Source organism: Manis javanica, chromosome 7, assembly GCF_040802235.1.
Source record: "Manis javanica isolate MJ-LG chromosome 7, MJ_LKY, whole genome shotgun sequence".
Taxonomy (NCBI): Eukaryota; Metazoa; Chordata; class Mammalia; order Pholidota; family Manidae; genus Manis; species Manis javanica.
The window spans coordinates 78,085,488-78,110,102 of NC_133162.1; the positions used below are offsets into that span (position 1 = coordinate 78,085,488).

The 24,615-nt window shown below is 38.3% G+C and overlaps 1 protein-coding gene across 5 annotated transcripts in view; it reads left to right on the forward strand.

Moving 5' to 3' along the window:
• MARCHF8 (membrane associated ring-CH-type finger 8) overlaps window positions 1-24,615 on the forward strand; it is a 190,355-nt gene that overhangs the window by 80,184 nt on the left and 85,556 nt on the right. For 4 of the 5 annotated variants that reach the window (XM_036999338.2, XM_036999335.2, XM_073241198.1 and 1 more), the window contains exon 2: window positions 18,080-18,259. In XM_036999338.2, coding sequence (XP_036855233.1) covers window positions 18,158-18,259 — 102 coding nt within the window. In that variant the 5' untranslated portion in view covers window positions 18,080-18,157. Of the gene's footprint in view, window positions 1-17,346; window positions 17,449-18,079; window positions 18,260-24,615 lie in introns of all 5 variants that reach the window. The other variant, XM_036999337.2, reaches the window with a different exon arrangement.

A 24,615-nucleotide genomic window follows, 5' to 3' on the forward strand; every position in this document is an offset into this window, starting at 1 on the left:
TTGCCTCTACTTTGAATTGTGTAATATAATTTACATAATTCATGAAAGGCTTGGGGGCAGTGGGCAAGTTTATACAATTGAGGAAGTTTTACAGTAAATATCACTCAAATAGCAAAAGTGCCTGAACTCATGGCCAGATCTTTGGCATGTGGGCTTCCTTCACACAAGGAAATATGTTAAGAGAGAATAAGCCATTCTCTTCTTGGAAAGAAAGCTTTTACTATTTTGAAACAAGAGATTTCTTTTATAATCATGATTGAAAGAAAAAAACATTTACTAATAGCCCATGTTTATTATTATTTTCTCTGTTCTGTGAAAGATACTGTTCCCTGCCACAGATGTTTCTGCCATAGTAATAAGGACAAACATACCCTGAAAAAAAAAAGCAGTATAAGCAGCAGATAGCATTTTACGTGCTGGGCAGATGCTCTGATTTATTGACAGTAGGCAAATACTGACTTTCCTTTGTTTACCATATTAAAATGCTATATTTCTGTTTGCTAGTATTAGTTCCATTTCTGGTGGTGTGTAAAGGCCATTCTGTTGCAGTTGCATTTTGTAGGAAGTATGCAAACTGGAAAGATATGGCATGAAAATATAATAAATTGTTACTGTGTGTCTAATAGGAGATAATACAATCTCCAAAATCAGTAACTTTGGAATGGAAATTGGATTAATAAAACACCATGGAAAAAAGGCAAACTATTCCCATGATGCACTGTGCTGTTTTTTGTGGGAGAGCTCTAAAAATATTAGAAAGAATGCTGAAAATTTTAAAAAAGAACATAAAGCAAATACAATAATGATTGAAAACATCTGTGTCCTGTTGAGTGCATCCTCCTAATTATTCCTGTAGGAAAATTAGAATTGAATTCTGTGAGGCATTCAGAAATGTACTCCACTCAGAAAAATGGCATCATTTGTAATTCATCAATGACATAAAATTGTGGCTATTACCAACCAATGTGGAATGACTTGAGATTTTAATTTCAGTGCTTTAAAAATATGTATTTATTTACTTATTTTTATTATATAGTTTATATACAATTTTATATTGGTTTCAGATGGACAACTTAGCAATTTGATCACTAATATAATTACTAAGTGCTCACCGAGGTAACTGTAGTTACCATCTGAAAAAATGCATATTTAAAGTATTAAAGTAATATATCATTACTAAAGATTTAGAAATTAGGAAAATGGGAAGTCATTTATATTGCCACATCATTAAACTGCTGTTAGCATTTTAATGAATTTTCCCTCTTTGGATTTTTGTTTGCATATTTATTAACACAGTTGTAATTATAATGTGTGTATAATTTTATTACCTGCTTTTTTACCACGGATCCATGTTCCTTTGGCATCTAATGCCTACATAATATTCCTTTGATTGTACTGGCACTATGGTTTACTAAGCTTTCCCCCTATTAAGCTTTCTTTTTATTTTTAAGTCACCACATTAGCAGAAAGAAATCTATATACTAAATGGCAATGGAAATGTGCTTATTTCGGTTTTTAGTTTAATTAGAATGCCTCTAAGAATTTTGCTATATGAGCGTAATGTTAAATTTTGATTGAGGCAAGTTTTTTTTTGTTTTTTTTTTTTACTGTGTGAAGCTTTATATTATTTATTTAAGGTATCATTGATTTACAATTTTATAAACATTTCACATGAGCAACATTGTGGTTTCAGCATTCACCCATATTATCAAGCCCCCAATTCACTCCATTGCTGTCACTGTCTATCAGTGTAGTAAGATGCTATAGAGTCATTACTTGTCTTTTCTGTGCTGTACTGCTTACCTGCCATGCTGTGACCTACCTATATTGTGAGTGCTAATTATAATGACCCTTAATCCTCTTCTCCCTCCTTCCCCAACCACCCTCCCCAACCCTTACCCTTTGGTAACCACTAGTCCCTTCTTGGAGTCTGTGAGTCTGCTGCTGTTTTGCTCCTTCAGTTTTGCTTTGTTTTTAATACTCCACAAATGAGGGAAATCATTTGGTATTTGTCTTTCTCTGCCTGGCTTATTTCACTGAGCATAATACCCTCTAGCTCCATCCATGTTGTTGCAAAATGGTAGGATTTCTTTTCTTTTTATAGCTGAGTAATATTATACTGTGTATATGTACCACATCTTCTTTATCCATTTATCTACTGGTGGACACCTAGGTTGCTTCCATATCTTGGCTATTGTAAATACTGCTGCAATAAACATAGGGGTGCATATGTCTTTTTGAATCTGTGATCTTGTTTCCTTCAGGTAAATTCCTAGGAGTGGAATTCCTGGATCAAATGGTATTTATATTTTTAGTTTTTTGAGGAACCTCCATATTGCTTTTGACAGTGGTTGAACTAATTTACATTCCCACCAACAGTGTAGGAGGGTTCCTTTCTCTGCATCCTTGCCAGCATTTGTTATTTGTTGTTCCTTGTCTTGTGGATGTTGGCTATCCTAACTGGTGTGAGGTGATATCTCATTGTGGTTTTAATTTGCATTTTCCTGATGATTAGCGATGTGGAGCATCTTTTCATGTGTCTGTTGGCCATCTGAATTTCTTCTTTGGAGTAGTGTCTGTTCAGATCCTCCACCCTTTTTTTTTTTTTTTTTTGAGAGGGCATCTCTCATATTTATTGATCAAATGGTTGTTAACAACAATAAAATTCACTATAGGGGGGTCAATGCTCAATGTACAATCATTAATCCATCTCAAGCCTAATTCTCGTCAGTCTCCAATCTTCTGAAGCATAACGAACAAGTTCTTACATGGTGAATGAATTCTTACATAGTGAATAAATTCTTACATGGTGAACAGTACAAGGGCATTCATCACAGAAACTTTCGGTTTTGATCACGCATTATGAACTATAAACAATCAGGTCAAATATGAATATTCGTTTGATTTTTATACTTGATTTATATGTTGATCCCACATTTCTCCCTTTATTATTATTATTTTTTTATTTTTAATAAAATGCTGAAGTGGTAGGTAGATGCAAGATAAAGGTAGAAAACATAGTTTAGTGCTGTAAGAGGGCAAATGTAGATGATCAGATCATCAGGTGTGTGCCTATGGACTAAGTATTAATCCAGGCTAGACAAGGGCAGCAAAACATCCACGGATGCAGAAGATTTCTCTCAAAACAGGGGGGGTGAGGTTCTGAGCCTCACCTCTGTTGATCCCCAAATTCTCACCTGATGGCCCCCCTGTGACTGTGCCTGTCTTAGGTTGTTTCTCCCTTGAGGAATCTTACCCGTCTCTGGCTAACCAGTCATTTTACGGGGCCATACAGGGAAATGTAAAGTTGGTAAGTGAGAGAGAAGCCATATTGTTTGAAAAGGTTAGCTTTTTACTTCTTTACAGATTTATGCCCTGTGGCTTCTATGCCCAGCACTTACTTGTCTCGAGGTATCTTTACCACCTGGAGGAATTATGATACTCGGTAAATTCGATATGAGGCACGAATTCTATTGAAGGGTTGTAATTAGGAAGGAAGAAGAAAAGCTATAGAGGTAGCATATGGAAGGAAACATGGAAGGATTGATTATTTCTTTGACATATCTTCTTGTAGAGTACCTTAAGTATGTATAGGTTTTAAACTACTAACTAATTTGCACACACATATTAACATAATAGGAATACAGTGACATAAACAAAGCAAATCTATAATTACCATCCATCTCCAGTGAAGCCAAGAAAACCATTTAGGCACTCTAGGCATTTGTGAAAATTTATCTATGATATGATGGATATTCTCCAACTGTACTTGAACAGTCTGAGAAAAATCAGACAAATTAAAGCAGCCCATTTCTGGGATCTGTTCACATCCCATATGTTCTTTTAACCGTAGATAGTCTATAGTCATGAGATTTTGGAGTGCTACAACTTGCACCCCTCCCAACTCCTGGTTGAGTTCCAACAGTACAGATCCGGTCAAATTTGTTGTCTCACTGTATGCACATGCCAGCCTAGACATCTCCCTCCTCATTCCAATGGCAAGTCCAGGAGACGGTGGGCTGGATGCAGCCACAACCGCAGCATCGTCCAGATCCCTGTGGAGGCTTTTTGATGATCATCCCCCGGCACAAGTCCTCCAGAGAGTGCTGATGCTGGAAGCTCTTCCTCATATCGTATCTTAGTTCATTTTCTGGGTATCCAAGCTAGGCCTTGATCTTCTGCATAGAAACAAACAGATCCTTTGCCCACACTTTGACATGCCCTCTATACCACTGTGCAGAACTCATTGGAGGTCAGCACACAGTAACTGCTTTTTTTTTTTTTTTATTAAGAGAAAGGAATATTATCAGAAAAGAGTACCTCCGTAGCTGATCATCTGACACCCTTTAAGTGATCAACATTAAGGATATTTAAAGCATGCATTGATCTTTGATTTACCAATAGTTTTATCCTATCAAGGAGTAATCCCCCTTTTCTTTCTTTCTTTCTTTTTTTTTTTTAAATTTTTATTCTACACTTACATGAACAATACTATGTTTACTATGCTCTCCCCTATATCAGTTCCCCCTTAACAACCACATTACGGTTACTGTCCATCAGCTTAGCAAAATGTTGTAGAGTCACTACTTGTCCTCTCTGTGTTGTGCAGCCCACTCTCCCCTTTCTCCATCCCCCCCATGCATGCTAATCTTAATACACCCCCCTTCTTCTTCCCCCCCTTATCCCTCCCTGCCCACCCATCTTCCCCAGTTCCTTTCCCTTTGGTACCTGTTAGTACATTTTTGGGTTCTGTAATTCTGCTGCTGTTTTGTTCCTTCAGTTTTTCCTTTGTTCCTATACTCCTCAGATGAGTGAAATCATTTGGTATTTCTCTTTCACCACTTGGCTTATTTCACTGAGCATAATACTCTCCAGCTCCATCCATGTTGCTGGAAATGATTGGATTTTTCCACTTCCTATGGCTGAGTAGTATTCCATTGTGTATATGTACCACATCTTCTTTATCCATTCATCTACCGATGGACATTTAGGTTGCTTCCAATTCTTGGCTATTGTAAATAGTGTTGCGATAAACATAGGAGTGCATCTGTCTTTCTCAAACTTGATTGCTGCGTTCTTAGGGTAAATTCCTAGGAGTGGAATTCCTGGGTCAAATGGTAGTTCAGTTTTGAGCATTTTGATGCACCTCCATACTGCTTTCCACAATGGTTGAACTAATTTACATTCCCACCAGCAGTGTAGGAGGGTTCCCCTTTCTCCACAGCCTCACCAACATTTGTTGTTGTTTGTCTTTTGGATGGCAGCTATCCTTACTGGTGTGAGGTGATACCTCATTGTAGTTTTAATTTGTATTTCTCTGATAATTAGCGATGTGGAGCATCTTTTCATGTGTCTGTTGGCCATCTGTATTTCTTCTTTAGAGAACTGTCTGTTCAGTTCCTCTGCCCATTCTTTAATTGGGTTATTTGTTTTTTGTTTGTTGAGGCGTGTGAGCTCTTTATATATTCTGGACGTCAAGCCTTTATCGGATCTGTCCTTTTCCAATATATTCACCCATACTGTAGGGTTCCTTTTTGTTCTATTGATGGTGTCTTTCGCTGTACAGAAGCTTTTTAGCTTAATGTAGTCCCACTTGCTCATTTTTGCTGTTGTTTCCCTTGCCCGGGGAGATATGTTCAAGAAGAGGTCACTCATGTTTATGTCTAAGAGGTTTTTGCCTGTGTTTTTTTCCAAGAGCTTAATGGTTTCGTGACTTACATTCAGGTCTTTGATCCATTTTGAGTTTACCTTTGTATATGGGGTTAGACAATGGTCCAGTTTCATTCTCCTACATGTAGCTGTCCAGTTTTGCCAGCACCATCTGTTGAAGAGACTGTCATTTTGCCATTGTATGTCCATGGCTCCTTTATCAAATATTAATTGACCATATATGTTTGGGTTAATTTCTGGGGTCTCTAATCTGTTCCACTGGTCTGTGGCTCTGTTCTTGTGCCAGTACCAAATTGTCTTGATTACTATGGCTTTGTAGTAGAGCTTGAAGTTGGGGAGTGAGATTCCCCCTACTTTATTCTTCTTTTTCAGGATTGCTTTGGCTATTCGGGGTCTTTGGTGTTTCCATATGAATTTTTGAATTATTTGTTCCAATTCATTGAAGAATGTTGCTGGTAATTTGAGAGGGATTGCATCAAATTTGTATATTGCTTTCGGCAGGATGGCCATTTTGACGATATTAATTCTTCCTAGCCATGAGCATGGGATGAGTTTCCATTTATTAGTATCCCCTTTAATTTCTCTTAAGAGTGACTTGTAGTTTTCAGAGTATAAGTCTTTCACTTCCTTGGTTAGGTTTATTCCTAGGTATTTTATTCTTTTTGATGCAATGGTGAATGGAATTGTTTTCCTGATTTCTCTTTCTATTGATTCGTTGTTAGTGTATAGGAAAGCTACAGATTTCTGTGTGTTGATTTTGTATCCTGCAACTTTGCTGTATTCCGATATCAGTTCTAGTAGTTTTGGAGTGGAGTCTTTAGGGTTTTTTATGTACAGTATCATATCATCTGCAAATAGTGACAGTTTAACTTCTTCTTTACCAATCTGGATTCCTTGTATTTCTTTGTTTTGTCTGATTGCCGTGGCTAGGACCTCCAGTACTATGTTAAATAACAGTGGGGAGAGTGGGCATCCCTGTCTGGTTCCCGATCTCAGTGGAAATGCTTTCAGCTTCTCGCTGTTCAGTATAATGCTGGCTGTGGGTTTATCATATATGGCCTTTATTATGTTGAGGTACTTGCCCTCTATTCCCATTTTGCTGAGAGTTTTTATCATGAATGGATGTTGAATTTTGTCAAATGCTTTTTCAGCATCTATGGAGATGATCATGTGGTTTTTGTCTTTCTTTTTGTTGATGTGGTGGATGATGTTGATGGATTTTCGAATGTTGTACCATCCTTGCATCCCTGGGATGAACCCCACTTGGTCATGGTGTATGATCCTTTTGATATACTGTTGAATTCTGTTTGCTAATATTTTATTGAGTATTTTTGCATCTACATTCATCAGGGATATTGGTCTGTAATTTTCTTTTTTGGTGGGGTCTTTTCCTGGTTTTGGTATTAGGGTGATGTTGGCTTCATAGAATGAGTTTGGGAGTATTCCCTCTTCTTCTATTTTGTGAAACACTTTAAGGAGAATGGGTATTATGTCTTCTCTGTGTGTCTGATAAAATTCCGAGGTAAATCCGTCCGGCCCCGGGGTTTTGTTCTTGGGTAGTTTTTTGATTACTGTTTCAATTTCTTTGCTTGTAATTGGTTTGTTTAACTTTTCTGTTTCTTCCTTGGTCAGTCTTGGGAGGTTGTATTTTTCTAGGAAGTTGTCCATTTCTTCTAGGTTTTCCAGCTTGTTGGCATATAGGTTTTCATAGTAGTCTTTAATAATTCTTTGTATTTCTCTGGAGTCTGTCGTGATTTTTCCATTCTCATTTCTGATTATGTTGATTTGTGTTGACTCTCTTTTTCTCTTAATAAGTTGGGCTAGAGGCTTATCTATTTTGTTTATTTTCTCAAAGAACCAGCTCTTGGTTTCGTTGATTTTTGCTATTGTTTTATTCTTCTCAATTTTGTTTATTTCTTCTCTGATCTTTATTATGTCCCTCCTTCTGCTGACTTTAGGCCTCATTTGTTCTTCTTTTTCCAGTTTTAATAGTTGTGATGTTAGACTATTCATTTGGGATTGTTCTTCCTTCTTCAAGTGTGCCTGGATTGCTATATACTTTCCTCTTAAGACTGCTTTCGCTGCATCCCACAGAAGTTGGGGCTTAGTGTTGTTGTTGTCATTTGTTTCTATATATTCCTTGATCTCTATTTTGATTTGTTCATTGATCCATTGATTATTTAGTAGCATGTTGTTAAGCCTCCATGTGTTTGTGAGCCTTTTTGTTTTCTTTGTAGAATTTATTTCTACTTTTATACCTTTGTGGTCTGAAAAATTGTTTGGTAGAATTTCAATATTTTGGAATTTACTGAGGCTCTTTTTGTGGGCTAGTATGTGGTCTATTCTGGAGAATGTTCCATGTGCACTTGAGAAGAATGTATATCCTGTTGCTTTTGGATGTAGAGTTCTATAGATGTCTATTAGGTGCATCTGTTCTAGTGTGTTGTTCAGTGCTTGAGTGTCCTTACTTATTTTCTGCCCGGTGGATCTATCCTTTGGGGTGATTGGTGTGTTGAAGTTTCCTAAAATGAATGCATTGCAGTCTATTTCCCTCTTTAATTCTCTTAGTATTTGTTTCACATATGCTGGTGCTCCTGTGTTGGGTGCATATATATTTAGAATGGTTATATCTTCTTGTTGGACTGAGCCCTTTATCATTATGTAGTGGCCTTCTTTATCTCTTGTTACTTTCTTTGTTTTGAAGTCTATTTTGTCTGATATTAGTACTGCAACCCCTGCTGTCTTCTCACTGTTGTTTGCCTGAAATATGTTTTTCCATCCCTTGACTTTTAGTCTATGCTTATCTTTGGGTTTAAGGTGAGTTTCTTGTAAGCAGCATATAGATGGGTCTTGCTTTTTTATCCATTCTGTTACTCTGTGTCTTTTGATTGGTGCATTAAGTCCATTTACATTTAGGGTGACTATTGAGAGATATGTACTTATTGCCATTGCAGGCTTTAGTTTCGTGGTTACCAAAGCTTCAAGGTTAGCTTCTTTAGTATCTTACTGCCTAACTTAGTTCTCTTATTGAGCTGTTATACACACTGTCTGGAGATTCTTTTCTTCTCTCCCTTCTTATTCCTCCTCCTCCATTCTTCATATGTTGTGTGTTTTGTTCTGTGCTCTTTTTAGGGTTGCTCCCATTTAGAGCAGTCCCTGTAGGATGCCGTGTAGAGGTGGTTTGTGGGAAGCAAATTCCCTCAGCTTTTGCTTGTCTGGGAATTGTTTAATCCCGCCATCATATTTAAATGATAGTCGTGCTGGATACAGTATCCTTGGTTCAAGGCCCTTCTGTTTCATTGCATTAAGTATATCATGCCATTCTCTTCTGGCCTGTAGGGTTTCTGTCGAGATGTCTGATGTTAGCCTGATGGGTTTTCCTTTGTAGGTGACCTTTTTCTCTCTAGCTGCCTTTAAAACTCTTTCCTTGTCCTTGATCCTTGCCATTTTAATTACTGTGTGTCTTTGTGTTGTCCTCCTTGGATCCTTTCTGTTGGGGGTTCTGTGTAATTCCATGGTCTGTTCGATTATTTCCTCCCCCAGTTTGGGGAAGTTTTCAGCATTTATTTCTTCAAAGAGTCTTTCTATCCCTTTTCCTCTTTCTTCTTCTTCTGGTATTCCTATAATACGAATATTATTCCTTTTGGCTTGGTCACATAGTTCTCTTAGTGTTGTTTCATTCCTGGAGATTCTTTTATCTCTCTCTATGTCAGCTTGTATACGTTCCTGTTCTCTGGCTTCTATTCCTTCAATGGCCTCTTGCATCTTATCCATTCTGCTTATAAATCCTTCCAGGGATTGTTTCACTTCTGTGATCTCGTTCCTGACATCTGTGATCTCCCTCCGGACTTCATCGCACTGCTCTTGCATTTTTCTCTGCATCTCATCCCATTGCTCTTGCATTTTTCTCTGCATCTGTGTCAGCGTGTTCATGATTTTTATTTTGTATTCTTTTTCAGGAGGACTGGTTAGGTCTGTCTCCTTCTCAGGTGTTGTCTCTGTGATCTTTGTCTGCCTGTAGTTTTGCCTTTTTGCCTTTTCATGGTGATAGATAGTTTGCAGACCTGGTACGAGTGACTGCTGGAAGAGCTTCCCTTCTTGTTGGTTTGTGACCTTCCTCTCCTGGGAGAATAGCCACCTCTAGTGGCTTGTGCTGGGCAGCTGTGTGCAGACAGGGCTTCTGCTTCCTGCCTGGTTGCTATGGGGTTTATCTCCGCTGTTGCTGTGGGTGTGGCCTGGCTGGGGCTGCTCCTCCAAAATGGTGGAGCCCCGTTGGAGTGGGAGCGGCTGGGAGGCTATTTATCTCCTTAAGGGGCCTCTGTGCTCCCTGCTGCCCAGGGAGTTAGAGTACCCAGAGATCCCCATATTCCCTGCCTCTGTTCTAAGTGACCTGTCCTGCCCCTTTAAGAGTTCCAAAAAGCACTCTCCAAACCAAAACAATAACAGCAACAATGAGAGAGGGAATAAAAAAAAAAAAATAGGGAAAAACGCGTGATTTTTTTTTGTCCTCAGGCGCCAGTCCCAGGCACCCGCTCACTGGTCCTGCTGCCCTGTCTCCCTAGCACCACGGTCCCTGTCCCTTCAAGGCTTCCAAAAAGCACCCGCCCACTGGTCCCACAGGGAAAAACACGTGATATTCTTTGTCCTCAGGTGCCGGTCCCAGGCACCCGCTCACCAGTTCCGCCGCCCTGCCTCCCTAACACCGAGGTCCCTGTCCCTTTCAGGCTTCCAAAAAGCACTCGCCAAAAAGAGAAAAAAAAAAGAAAAAAAAAGGGGGGGAAACGCGTGATTTCCTCCATCCTCAAGTGCCGGTCTTAGGCACCCGCCCAGCGGTCCCGCAGGGAAGAACGCCGGATATTGTTTGTCCTCAGGCGCCGGTCCCAGGCACCCGCTCACCAGTCCCGCCGCCCTGCCTCCCTAGCACCGGGGTCCCTGTCCCTTTAAGGCTTCCAAAAAGCACTCGCCAAAAAGAGAAAAAAAAAAGGGGCAAAAATGCGCAATTTCCTCCGTCTTCAGGCGCCGGTCTCAGGCATCCGCCCACCGGTCCCGCAGGGAAAAACACGGGATATTCTTTGTCCTCAGGCGCCGGTCCCAGGCACCCGCTCACCGGTCCCCCCACCCTGCCTCCGTAGCAATGGGGTCCCTGTCCCTTTAAGGCTTCCAAAAAGCACTCGCCAAAAAAAAACCGCTCCGGTTTCTTTCCACCTGCCGGGAGCCGGGGGGTGGGGCACTCGGGTCCCACCGGGCCGGGGCTTGTATCTTACTCCCTTCACAAGGCGCTGGGTTCTTGCAGGTGTGGATGTGGTCTGGATGTTGTCCTGTGTCCTGTGGTCTCTATTTTAGGAAGATTTTTCTTTGTTATATTTTCATAGCTCTATGTTTTTTGGGGAGGAGATTTCCACTGCTCTACTCACGCCGCCATCCTGGCTCCACCCCCTGGTGTACTTCCACCCATTTTTTAATTAGGTTATTTGTTTTTTGGGTGTTGAGGCGCGTGAGCTCTTTATATATTTTGGATGTTAACCCCTTATGAGATAAGTTGTTTACAAATATATTCTCCCATACTGTAGGATGCCTTTTGTTCTGCTAATGGTGTCTTTTGCTGTACAGAATCTTTTTACTTTGTTGTAGTCCCATGTGTTCATTTTTGCTTTTGTTCCTCTTGCCCAAGGAAATGTATTCAGGAAAAAATTGCTCATGTTTATATCCAAGAGATTTTTGCCTATGTTTTCTTCTAAGAGTTTATGGTTTCTTGACTTACATTCAGGTCGTGGATTCTTTGATCCATTTCAAGTTTACTTTTGTGTATGGTGTTAGACTGTAATCCAGTTTCGTTCTTTTACATATAGCTGTCCCCTTTTGCCAACACCAGATGTTGAAGAGGTTCTCCTTTCCCCAGTGTATATTCATGGCTCCTTTATCATATATTAATTGACCATATATGCTTGGGTTTATATCTGGGCTCTCTAGTCTCTTCCATTGGTCTATGGGTCTGTTCTTGTGACAGTACCAAATTGTTTGGATTACTGTGGCTTTGTAGTAGAGCTTGAAGTTAGGTAGCATAATCACCCCAGCTTTGTTCATCCTTCTCAGGATTGCTTTGGCTATTCAGGATCTTTTGTGGTTCCATATGAATTTTAGAACAATTTTTCTAGTTTGTTGAAGAATGCTGTTGATATTTTGATGAAGATTGCACTGAATCTGTGGATTCCTTTAGGCAGGATGGCCATTTTGACAATATTAATTCTTTCTATCCATGAGCATGGGATGTATTTCCATTTATTGGTGTCTTCTTTAATTTCTCACATGAGTGTCTTGTAGTTTTCAATGTATAGGTCTTTCACCTCCTTGGTTGGATTTATTCCTAGATATTTTATTCTTATTGTTGCAATTGTGAATGGAATTGTTTTCCTGATTTCTCTTTCTGCTAGTTCATCATTAGTATATAGGAATACAACAGAGTTCTGTGTATTAATTTTGTATCCTGCAACTTTGTTGTATTCAGTTATTAGTTCTAGTAGTTTTGGGGGAGAATTCTTTAGGGTTTTTTTATGTACAGTATCATGTCATCTGCAAACAGAGACAGTTTAACTTCTTGAGCAATCTGCATGAATTTTATTTCTATGTGTTGTCTGATTGCCATGACTAGGACCTCCAGTATTATGTTGAATAAAAGTGGGGAGAGTGGGCTTCCTTGTCTTGTTCCCGATCTTAAAGGAAAAGTTTTCAACTTCTCACTGTTAAGTATGATGTTGGCTGTAGTTTTGTCATATATGGCCTTTACTATGTTGAGTTACTTGCCCTCTATACCCATTTTGTTGAGAGTTTTTATAATGAATGGTGTTTAATTTGTCAAGTGCTTTTTCAGCGTCTGTTGAGATAATCATGTGATTTTTGTCCTTTTTGTTGATGTGATATATGATGTTGATGGTTTTTTGAATATTGTACCATCCTTGCATCCCTGGAATAAATCCCACTTGATCATGATGGATTATCTTTTTGATGTATTTTTGAATTTGGTTTGCTAATATTTTGTTGAGTATTTTTGCATCTATGTTCATTAGGGATATTGGTCTGTAATTTTCTTTTTTTGTGCTGTCTTTGCTTGGTTTTGGAATTAGAGTGGTACTGGTTTCATAGAGTGAGTTTGAAAGTATTCCCTCGTCTTCTGCTTTTTGGAAAACTTTAAGGAGGATGGGTATTAGGTCTTCTCTAAATGTTTGATAAAATTCACTAGTGAAACCATCTGGTACAGGAGTTTTGTTCTTAGGTAGTTTTTTTATTACAAATCCAATTTCATTGCTGGTAATTGGTCAGTTCAGATTTTCTGTTTCTTTCTGGGTCTGTCTTGTAAGGTTGTATTTTTCTAGAAAGTTGTCCATTTCTTCTAGGTTATCCAATTTGTTAGTGTATAATTTTTCACCATATTCTCTAATAGAGGTAGGTTTTTTTTTTAAGTGAGAGATTCTCCATTGCTGTTTCTAAAGGGTTTTAAAATTCTGTATTGATACTGGGTTTTATCATTTGTTTATAGCATCTAGCAACATCAGTGGCTGATTGTGCAGGTTTTCTTGGGAAGAAAGATTCTATTCCTGTGTGTTCCAGTGTCATGATATGCTCATGACTCCCAGGGCGCACTGTGTACATATCTTGGGTTTCCCATGGATATGTCAAGCTCAGTGTGCCCATGATGAGCCCTTTACTCTCCACTACTCTGTGAATCCCAATCTTGTGAATGCACAGCTAGGAACCAGGGGATTGGTTTAGTCTCCTCATTAGATTATGGCAGTAGTCCTCCTCAAATGGTCTCTCTTTTTCTCCATGTTTATTGCCTTAAGTCCAGCCTTCATCATTCAGTGCTGTGCATTACCCTTGGTCTCCTCACTGGTCCTGTTGATTTTTTTCATTTTCTGACTGCGAGCTGCTGTGCACAGGCTTCTCATTTTTCTACACAATACATGCTTCTAATAAAACAGGCTTAACTTTAAAAAATTGTTCATTCTGAGTGCCAGTCTGGATGATATGATTCAGCATCTCACAGTAGGGAGGAACAGGGCACTGTTGGAGCCTGGCACCTAAGATCAACAGTGCAGAGAGACATGTAAACCTCAGGTGACTGTCCTTCAGGGAGGTTGCCACTAGCAATTTTGTTTTGTCCTAGCTGTCTCTTTGTTATCTGTATTTGCTCCAGCATTGTGTGGGAATGGGCAGAGTCCTTGGGTTATCTTGTCCATCTGGAAAGCTGTAGAACAGCTTGATTGTTAAGCCATGCCAGTTGTCTTTGGTATCAGGCCTGCTTACCACTCCCATACAGGGATAGCATTGTCAGCCTTGCTTCCCCTCAGTCATGGTGCTAGAGGTCCGAATTAAGGGTCAGAGAGCACTTGAGGTCCTAGTTGTGTAACTCTTGTGTCAGAGTGAAGTGTAGACGGACAGTGTATAGTAATGGGAAGACAAAGCAAACAAATTGGCCTTTGGGAGACGGTAAGAAGGATCATTGCAGATGCCTGAAAAAGCAGGCTGGAAAATGTGCTGATGTTAAGAACCCTTACATCTTCGCACATGGATACAGTTACCTCCTGTTACCTTTCTTGAAACTGGAAGAGGGATAGGGTAGTAGTGGCCATCTCCATGTCATCCAATAAATTACATCAGGGATTGCACAAAAATAAACATTTATCTATCTTAATCCATATTAATTATTCCATGTTCTTTTTAAAACGACTTTATTGAGATATAATTCACATCTGTTGCAGTCCACTCATTAAAAGTATACAATTCTATGGCTTTTTAGTAAATTTAAGGGTTATGTAACATCACCATAATAAATTTTAGAACATATTCATTACCCTAAAAAGAAACCCTCTGAGCTGTCCCTGCCAAACACACCGACGTCCCTACCCCAGTCCTTGGCAATCTTTAATCTACCTTCTGTCCTCTACATTGCCTACTCTGGACATTTCATACAAATGTAGCCATATACTGTGTGGCCCTTTCACCTAGTGTTATGTTTTCAAGGTTCACCCATTGTTACAGTATGTACCTGTATTACATTCCTTTTGCTGAATAACATTCCATTATATAAATAACATTTTAATCCATCCATCAATTTATGGACATTTGAGTTACTTCCTTATTATGAGGAATATAGACTGTTTTCCCAAGCAGCTGCATACATTCCCACCTGCAGTTTATGAGGGTTTCAGTCTCTCCACATCCTTGCCAACACTCACTTGTCTTTAAGTATAGCCAGAGTTAAGCAAAATCTCGTGGTTTTGATTTGCATTCTTCTGTTGGCTAATGACGTTGAACAACCTGTTTTTCATTGAGTTGTCTTTTTATTATTGAGTTGTAACAGTCCTTTATATTTTCTAGATAAAAGTCCCTTATATGATTTGCAAAAAAAATTATTCTCTCCTGTGGTTGTCTTTTTACTTTTTGATGGTATCTGTTGAAGCACAAAAGTTTATTTTGTTGGTGTTTAGTTTTTTTTGTGTGTGTGTGTGTGAGGTAGGGATCTAAATTCATTCTTTTGCATGTTGAAAGACTATTCTTTCCCCACTGAATGGTCTTGGTATTCTTTTTGCAAAGTCAATAGATACATGGGTTTATTTTTTTACTCTTAAATCCTGTCCTGTTGCTCTATATATCTATCCTTACTCAGTTCCACAGTGTCTGGATTACTATTCCTTTGTGGTAAGATTGAAATTGAGAAATAGGTGTTCTCCAACCTTGGTCTTTTCAAGATTGTTTTCGGTATTCTGTGTCTCTTGAATTTCCATATGAATTTTAGGATCATCTTACCAGTTTCTGCAAAGAAGTCAGCTGGGTTTTTTATAGGGATTACTTTATCTGTAGATCGGTTTTGTTAGAATTTCCATCTTAACAATAGTAGTCTTCTGATCCATGAACATGCCATATCCATTTTCATACTTTTAAACAGCCAGCTTTGTGAGTTCAGTTCTTCTAAATATGGATTTTCATATTTGGTGTGTTGTATTTTGCAAGTTAGCTTTAGTGGAATTGCTGACCTCAGATCTGGATTGTCAGGCATAGTGCAGAGGATTAATTATTGCTTTTAATTAAAGATGAATCGATAAAAATGGTTTTTGGAAATTACACAGAGAAAATAGTACAAGTGAGATTTGCTTTACTCATTTCATGTGAGTCTTTGTTTAAAAAGTGTCATGGTCTGTTTTGTAGTTCGGTTTTTTAAATTATCATTTTTATTCTAAATATGTCTAACATAGGAGAGGGATTGCTTCAGGTAAACTTTCAGGCCTATTACCTGGAGATGGGGAACATATCAGAATAGCAGTTTAAGTGGCTGTAAGGAGGGAGGTCCTTCAGAACACAGCAAGAAATTTAAAACACTCTCACTTTTGTATTTCTCTGACATAAATGGTCCTCCCCAGGATGGTCATGGCCATGTACCAATGATGTAATAATGATGATACCAGAGCACCGAAGGCAGCTGTGGGCATGATGTGCGGTGGCACTCTGGGCATGGTTAGTTTGGCTAAGTATTTCAAGAGAGCAGATGGAGTTTGTCATCTGTAAAAGAGGACTTTAATGCATCAGTGATAAGAAAATGCTCATCTTCAACTGCTGCGATCTCTTAGGAAGGGTAAGACAGCTCAGCAGGAAGTGCCTGGTCGTTCCTGTCACATCAACACAGGGACTCCAACCATTGTTAAGCACAGTGTCAGCCTCATCAGAGGTTTGAAGTAGAGTAGGTCATTTGTCATATCTAGATGCTAACATTTTATTTATTACTGATTATAATATCTAGACAGTGATATCACCTACACTCTTTTCCTGTTACGTTGGTTGTCAGTGATCACCCATCTATTATAAAACTAGACTTTTTAAAACAGAATACTCTTTTAGCTGATTTGCTTATATATGTTGATCCCTTCCAGTTTCTTGTTTCTTCCTGTTTGCCTGTTGATCAGAGAGTCCTGTGAAAGAAATCCAGTTTGTGAGGTCTGTTGCTCTTCAGATCGGTTAATAATACTGTTAGAGGTGGGACTCTCTGCCCAAACACTTACCTTTGGTCCAGAGCAGGTTTTGGGGAGAGGTGGAATAAATGGCTCCTTGTCAAATGTGACCTTAGGGTTGTCAGCCACTGTTTTTTACCCTCCTTGCCTACTGCCCCACCCCACAATACATGGCTAAAAATAAATGAAAAATCCCCAAATTAGAGATTCTTTTGGCTTAAGGCTTACATCCTTTGTTAAGATTAAAAAAGCAGGAAACATTACTATGTTAAACCTTATGGATAATTTATATTTAAGTGGTTTTGTATACAGTTTTATAGATCTCAGTGGGGTGGGGAGAGAGAGAACACACAATTCAATTATTAGGCACTTTGGAGAAGTGTAGGAGAAAACCAGAAAAAGGGCAGAGGTACCTGGAATTACTGAATATACCTTATTCAGACACTACTCTTTTATGTAAGGGCAGCCTTTTCCTGGTCCCAGGAATGTCCATGATACTCTCCTTTTACCTGGAAATCCTTTTGAGTAAGGATTAGCCACCTATAGGCCCATGGGCCAAATGAAGCCTGCTACCTGCTTTATTTTTTTACCTGTAAAAAATATTTAATTCACTTAAAGTAACAATAAACCCATTATATGCTAACATTAACATATTTTTTCTTTTTTTTAATTGAAGTATCACTGATACACAATCTTCTGTTGGGTTCAATATACAACACAGTGGTTCAGCAGTTGCCCATATTACTAAATTCTCACCCCTAGACTGCCACCTGCTTCTGTAAGTAAAGTTTTGTTGGAACATAACCATTCTCATTCATTTACATACTCACTGTGGCTGCTTGCACACTAAAATTGCAGAATTTATTTGTAACAAATAAGTCCCACAATGCCTAAAAGTATTTACTATCTGGCTCTTTACAGGAAAACTTTGCCAACAACTAGTCTAGAGAGTAGACTTTTAGAAGGTTAAGAATGGATTATAGATCTCTTATATTTATTTTAGACTTAACCTTTAACCTTACCATTATGTGAACTCAAGCCAGCAGTTTTAAGGAAAAATCACTATTTATATCAGAATGAGTCCTTGGTTAAGGAAAAAAGTTCAAAAATATTCTAAAATAGAAGATGACAGTGCTGTATTCAAAACCTGAGTGGCTAATGGAAACTTAGTATCTAATTATATATGTACCTGATCTGTTAGCCTCTTTCAGGTGCTCCCATCTTATTACATGAGAACAGAGTTACCATTTCACCCATAGATACTCATCTTCTATCATTTTTGAAGACTAAGTATCTCAGGCATTGTAACTTATTAAATATAAATATGAGTATAAATATAAAATGCTAATCTCACTGTTGAAAATTTTAAAGTGTTTTAGCTCTATTATGTTTTGTCTTTTTTATCTCAGTTTGAAGTCCATGGCCCAAAATGACTCTACCACTGGAGACTCTCTTCTGTAAAGAAGAAGACCAGACAGGAGGCTGGGATGAGCATGCCACTGCATCAGATCTCTGCCATTCCATCCCAGGATGCCTCCTCTGCTAGAGTCTATAGAAGTAAGACCAAAGAAAAGGAGAGGGAAGAGCAGGTAACTAAACTAAACTTCTTAGTTTCATTATTTTTGTCATTTTCACTGAATATGGCCTAGAATGATCAGCTCTGAGGATCAAGGTTTTCTCTCTGGTAATATACTAAAAAAAGCATATGGCATAAATAGGTTTGCTCAGAAGAAGCTATCTTTTTATAGGTTTCTAGATTTTCAGATTGGGTATCAACATATTCTTCCATAGTTACACATGAATTATGTATCTTCATTAGTTAAATCTATATGATTATTTCTAGTAAATCACTGAGAAAAATTTCTTTGGATTCTCAACATGATGCAAAGGATAAATTTATTTCAACAGAAATGTTATGAGTGCTTTGTACATACTGGTCTTTGCTTGCTACAAGGGTATCATTGTTAACATCACAGAGCCTATCTCTGCCCTCATGGCTCTTGATCTGGCCTGGCAAATATGCATTAGAGCCTAAAAAGGTCAGTGATGGAGGAAGTACAGGACAGCCTAATCCCAATCCATGGGTCAGAAATGGCTTCCTGGAGAAAATGACATTTACGTGGAGAACTTGGCAAGGAGAAATGTGGAGTGTCCCATTTGGGAGAAATATTACCTGCTCAGTGCCCAAGGCTAGAACAAGATGAATTTGAAGAGGTTACCATAGAATAACTAGAACATAAAGGTCAAATTGGATAGTAGCAAGATAGGAATTTGGAAGAGTTACAGGAGTTACCTTAAGGAGTTTAGGTTTTTCTTTGCAAATGGTTGATAAGATTTGTATTCTTAAAACTATTATCCAGGCTGCAGTTTAGAAAGTGAATGGAATGATTGATAGGGAGACTAGTTAGAGAATTATTTAACACACATAGGCCAGGTTTGGCAAATCTTTTCTGTAAAGGGCCAAATAACAAATATTTGAGACTTTACAGGCCTGTCAGTTATATCTCTTCAACTCTGCCATCGTAGTGTGAAAAGAGTCAAAGAAACATAAATAAATGGGCATGACTGTAGTCCAGTAAAACTTTATATTTACAAAAACAGGTGACAGAACAGATTTAGCCTGTGGGTGTGATTTGTTGATCCTTGGCCTAGGGAAAAGGTGATTGTGACTTCATCTAAGACAGGGGCAGTGGGGATAGAAAGATGTTTACTTTATTAATGCAGTGGGCTTGATAATTGCATGTGGGGAGCATCACGGAGGAATCAGAGATGACTCCTGCTTTTTTCCTTGCCTTTACAATGTGCTTTACAAACATTGCTCATTAGTTCTCATAGCACTCCTATTTTATAGTTAAACTGAGTTTTCTCCAAGACTCTAAAGAATCCTTGTTAAATCAAGAATTGATAAGTCTTGTTTGAAATTGAATCATCGTAGTTGATGGGATACCATTTTTTCCATTACTAAATAGAGAAAACAAAATGAAATCTAGTATAGTTCTTGAAGTACATGGACAATGGAATATGAAAAGGTGCTATATAAATTAAAAGAGGTCTCCATATTCTTAGTTTGTGTGTTCCTTTTTTCAGTTGTGTTGTCAGTCTTCACCCTTTCTATTTTGCTGAGCTCTTAGAAATATAGTCAGCATTGGTTGAATGCTGACAAGGGGTGGTGTTGGGGTAGATGATTTCTGGATGTAGTATTTTCAGTATTAGTTCTTCTTAATTTGCTGGGGACAGGAGAATACCACCAAATATGTTTCCCATATTCTATCAATTTTCATTTAATAGTCTTCATTTCAGTTAATAGTCTTTTCTTGTAGTCCTCCTTAGCCCAAATGGAGTTGTAAATACCTCTAAATAGAACATTTTAGGGTGCAGCCTACTTGGTAGTTGAGGCTGCTAGTTATAATGTCACATTTGGACATCAGATGGTGGGAACTTCTTGGTATGCATTTGAGGAACTTAAACATGCTTGTTTGGAATAGAGAAAAGAAGATGCCCAACATGTTAGGCCAGGAAGAGAAATTCTTTTTTGATATAAAACCCTACAGCAGTGATTTTGTACATAAAAGACCCTGAAGACTCCACCCCAAAAACTGCTAGAACTAATATCTGAATTCAGCAAAGTGGCAGGATACAAAATTAACACACAGAAATCTGTTGATTTCCTATACACTAATGATGAACCAGCAGAAAGAGAAATCAGGAAAACAATTCCATTCACAATTGCATCAAAAAGAATAAAATACCTAGGAGTAAACTAACCAAGGAAGTGAAAGACCTATACCCTGAAAACTATAAGACACTCTTAAGAGAAATCAAAGAGGACACTAACAAATGGAAATTCATCCCATGCTCTTGATTAAGAAGAATTAATATTGTCAAAATTGCCATCCTGCCTAAAGCAATCTACAGATACAGTGCAATCCCAGTCAAAATACCAACAGCATTCTTCAACGAACTAGAACAAATAGTTCTAACTAAAATTCATATGCAACTACAAAAGACCCCGAATAACCAGAGCAATCCAGAAAAGGAAGAATAAAGCAGGGGGGGATCTCACTTCCCAACTTCAAGCTCTGCTACTAAGCTACAGTAATCAAGACAATTTGGTACTGGCACACGAACAGACGCATAGACAAGTGGAACAGAATAGAGACTTCAGACATTAACCCAAACATATATGGTCAATTAATATACGATAAAGGAGCCATGGATATACAATGGGGAAATGACAGCCTCTTCAATAGCTGGTGTTGGCAAAACTGGACAACTACATGTAAGAGAATAAAACTGGATCATTCTCTAACCCCATACACAAAAGTAAATTTGAAATGGATCAAAGACCTGAATGTAAGTCATGAAACCATAAAACTCTTAGAGAAAAACATAGGCAAAAATCTCTTGGATCTAATCATGACCAGCTTCTTCATGAACATATCTCCCCAAGCAAGGGAAACAAAAACAAAAATGAACAAGTGGGACTATATCAAGCTGAAAAGCTTCTGTACAGCAAAAGACACCATCAACAGAACAAAAAGGTATCCTATAGTATGGGAGAATATATTCATAAATGACAGATCCAATAAACGGTTGACATCCAAAATATATAAAGAGCTCACACACCTCAAGAAACAAAAAGCAAATAATCCAATTAAAAAATGGGCAGAGGAGCTGAACAGCCACTTCTCCAAAGAAGAAATTCAGATGGCCAACAGGCACATGAAAAGTTGCTCCACATCGCTACTCATCAGAGAAATGCAAATAAAAACCACAAGGAGATATCACCTGACATCAGTAAGGATGGCCACCATCCAAAAGACAAACAACAACAAATGTTGGCAAGGATGTGGAGAAAGGGGAACCCTCCTACCCTGCTGGTGGGAATGTAAATTAGTACAACCATTGTGAAAAGCAGTATGGGGGTTTGTCAAAACACCAAAAATAGAAATACCATTTGACCCTGGAATTCCACCCCTAGGAATTTACCCTAAGAATGCAGGAGCCCAGTTTGAAAAATACGTATGCACCCCTATGATTATCGCAGCACTATTTACAATAGCCAAGAAATGAAAGCAACCTAAGTGTCCATCAGTAGATGAATGGATAAAGAAGATGTGATACATATACACAATGGAATATTATTCAGCCATAACAAGAAAACAAATCCTACCATTTGCAGCAACATGGATGGAATTAGAGGGTATTATGCTTAGTGAAATAAGCCAGGCAGAATAAAAAAAGTATCAAATGATTTCACTCATGTGGAGTATAAGAACAAAGAAAAAAACTGAAGGAACAAAACAGCAGCAGACTCACAAAACTCAAGAATGGACTAACAACAGTTACCCAAGGGAAAGGGACTGGGGAGGATGGGTGGAAAGGGAGGGACAAGGGGGAAAATGGGGCATTACGATTAGCAGACATAATGTGGGGTAGGGGGTCCCGGGGAGGGCTGTACAATACAAGTAGTGATTCTATAGCATCTTGCTGCGCTAATGGACAGTGACTGTAGTGGGGTGTGTGGTGGGGACTTGATGATGGGGGAAGTCTGGTGGCCATAATCTTGCTCATGTAATTGTAGATTAATGATACCAAAAAAAATGGCTTTGATCTTGTTATGTTATATTTTTTTTAACCTAAAGAAAAGCTTTTTAAAGTAAATTTCTTAAAAAGCTTTTACAATAAATCAAAATATTAAAAGTAGTTCCTTCTCTCTCGTGAGTTCATGGATTTTTTTTTTGAGGTATCATTGATATGCAATCTTATGAAGGTTTTACATGAGCAACTTTGTGGTTGCTAGACTCACCCACATTATCTGGTTCCCCTCCATGCCCCACTATAGTTGCTGTGCATCAGTGTAGTAAGATGTCCTGGATTGTTTTGTTTGGATTTTGTGTTTTCTGAAATTCTGACAAAAAGCTGTATCTCTTTCATAATAACCACTACTAGAAAGAAAATCACATAATAAATAGAACAGGAATAGACTTAAAAATAAATTGATTTTTGTGTATTGATCTTGTATTTTTCAATTTTGCCAAATTCAACTTAGTAGTTTTAGTAGCTTTTTTGTAGATACCATTGAATTTTCTACATAGGCAGTCATGTCATCTATGAATAAAGATAGTTTTATGCTACCTTTTCTACCTGGATCCCTCCCTCCCTCTTACTGCCCTAAGTGAAAAGCTCCAGTACTATATTGAACAAAAATGGTGAGAACAGACATTCTTTTGTTGGTCCTGATCTTAGGAGGAAAGTATTAAGTTTTTCAGTAGTAAGTATGATGTTAGCTGTATGTTTCATGTGGATACCCTTTATTAAGTTGAAAAAGTTCCCCTCTGTTTCTAGTTTTCTGACAGTTTGGTCAGGAATAGATCGTGGGCTTTGTCAAATGCCTTTTCTGTGGCTTATTAAAGGTAAAACTGTGCATGAGTTAGAGCAGTAAGGATGGATTTTGTTCAGTAATAACTATTACAGTAGGGAAGAGAGTCCAATGTGAACTGAACTCATCTTCTTTTTGTATAAAGCTAACTAGGATGTTTTAAAAGGAGAATGAGGGAGTAAGGTAGAAAAAGGAATGGGGAAAATGATGGGGGCTTGGGCAGGGTCAGAGTTGTAGGAGTTTATGAAAAGCTGGAAAGAATTTTGGTCAGTGTGATTGAGCCAGATGTGGGTTGAAGTCAGGCTCCTATTTCCCCACAGAGGCTGGGAGACAGGGGCTCTGTGTTCAGGTGTTGGCTGGAACAAACAGCACATTCTTTAAGCCACCTTGAGTTTTCCTAGCCAGGAATGTAAGAGTATTATAATTGTCATCCTAGGGACACAGCTGTGAGAAGTTAGAAACTATGCTTCTGTTTGTTTGTCTCTTGTGCAGGGGTTTGGATGGGGTCATTGTGTGCCAAGTGTTCTTGTCAGTTTGTTGAGATGATCATATGGTTTTTATTTTGTGTTTTGTGTATGCATCAGGGATTTCCAGAGAAACAGTACATAAGAGGAAGTTTATTATAGGAATTGGTCCATGTGATTGTAGAGGCTGAGAAATTTCACTACCTGCTATCTTCAAACTGGAGAACCAGGATGGCTGGTGGTATAATTCAGGATGAGTCCGAAGGAAATTTGGGAAGCAGATGATTGTACGTTCCCAGTCTGCTTCCAAAGGCCTGAATCTGAGGACCTGAGAACTGGAACCAGATATCCAGTGGCTGTAGAAGATGTATGTCCCAATTCAAGCAGACAGAGCAAATCCACCCTTTGCCTTTGTTGTTCTATTTCAGGTCCTCAGTGGATTGGATGTTGCCCATCTACATTGTTGAGGATCATCTTCTTTTGATGGAAATGCTAATTTTTTTCGGAAACATTCTCAAAGACACACCTAGAAATAATGCTTTAGCAGCTATTTGGCATCCCTTGATCCAGTCAAGTTGACACATAAAATTAATCATCACAGTTTTTTATTAAAAGCGAAGTGCTCTGGTTGATTTTTTTGAATGTTAAGCCAACCCTACATTTCTCATATAAACCACACTTGGTTATAATATATTATCCCTTTTATACATGGTTGGATTTGAATTGCTAGAATTTTGTCTAAAATGTTTATATCTATGTTCAAAAGGGATATTGGTCTGTAGTGTTCTTTTGATTATAATGCCTTTGTCTGATTTTGTTATGAGGGTACTGCTACCCTCACTCAGTGATTAGGGAATTGTTTCCTCCTGCTCAATATGTTAGAAGAGTTTAAATAGAATTGGTGTTATTATTTCTTCCTTAAGGTTTTGTAGCATTAACCAGTGAAGCCATCTGGATCTGGAAAATTTTTTGAGAAAGCTTTAAACTATAATCTCAGTATGTCATTAATATAAGGCTATTTAGGTTATCTTTTTCTTAAATGCACTTTGATAGTTTGTGTCTTTCATGGAATCGGTTGCTTTCATTGATATAAAATTCT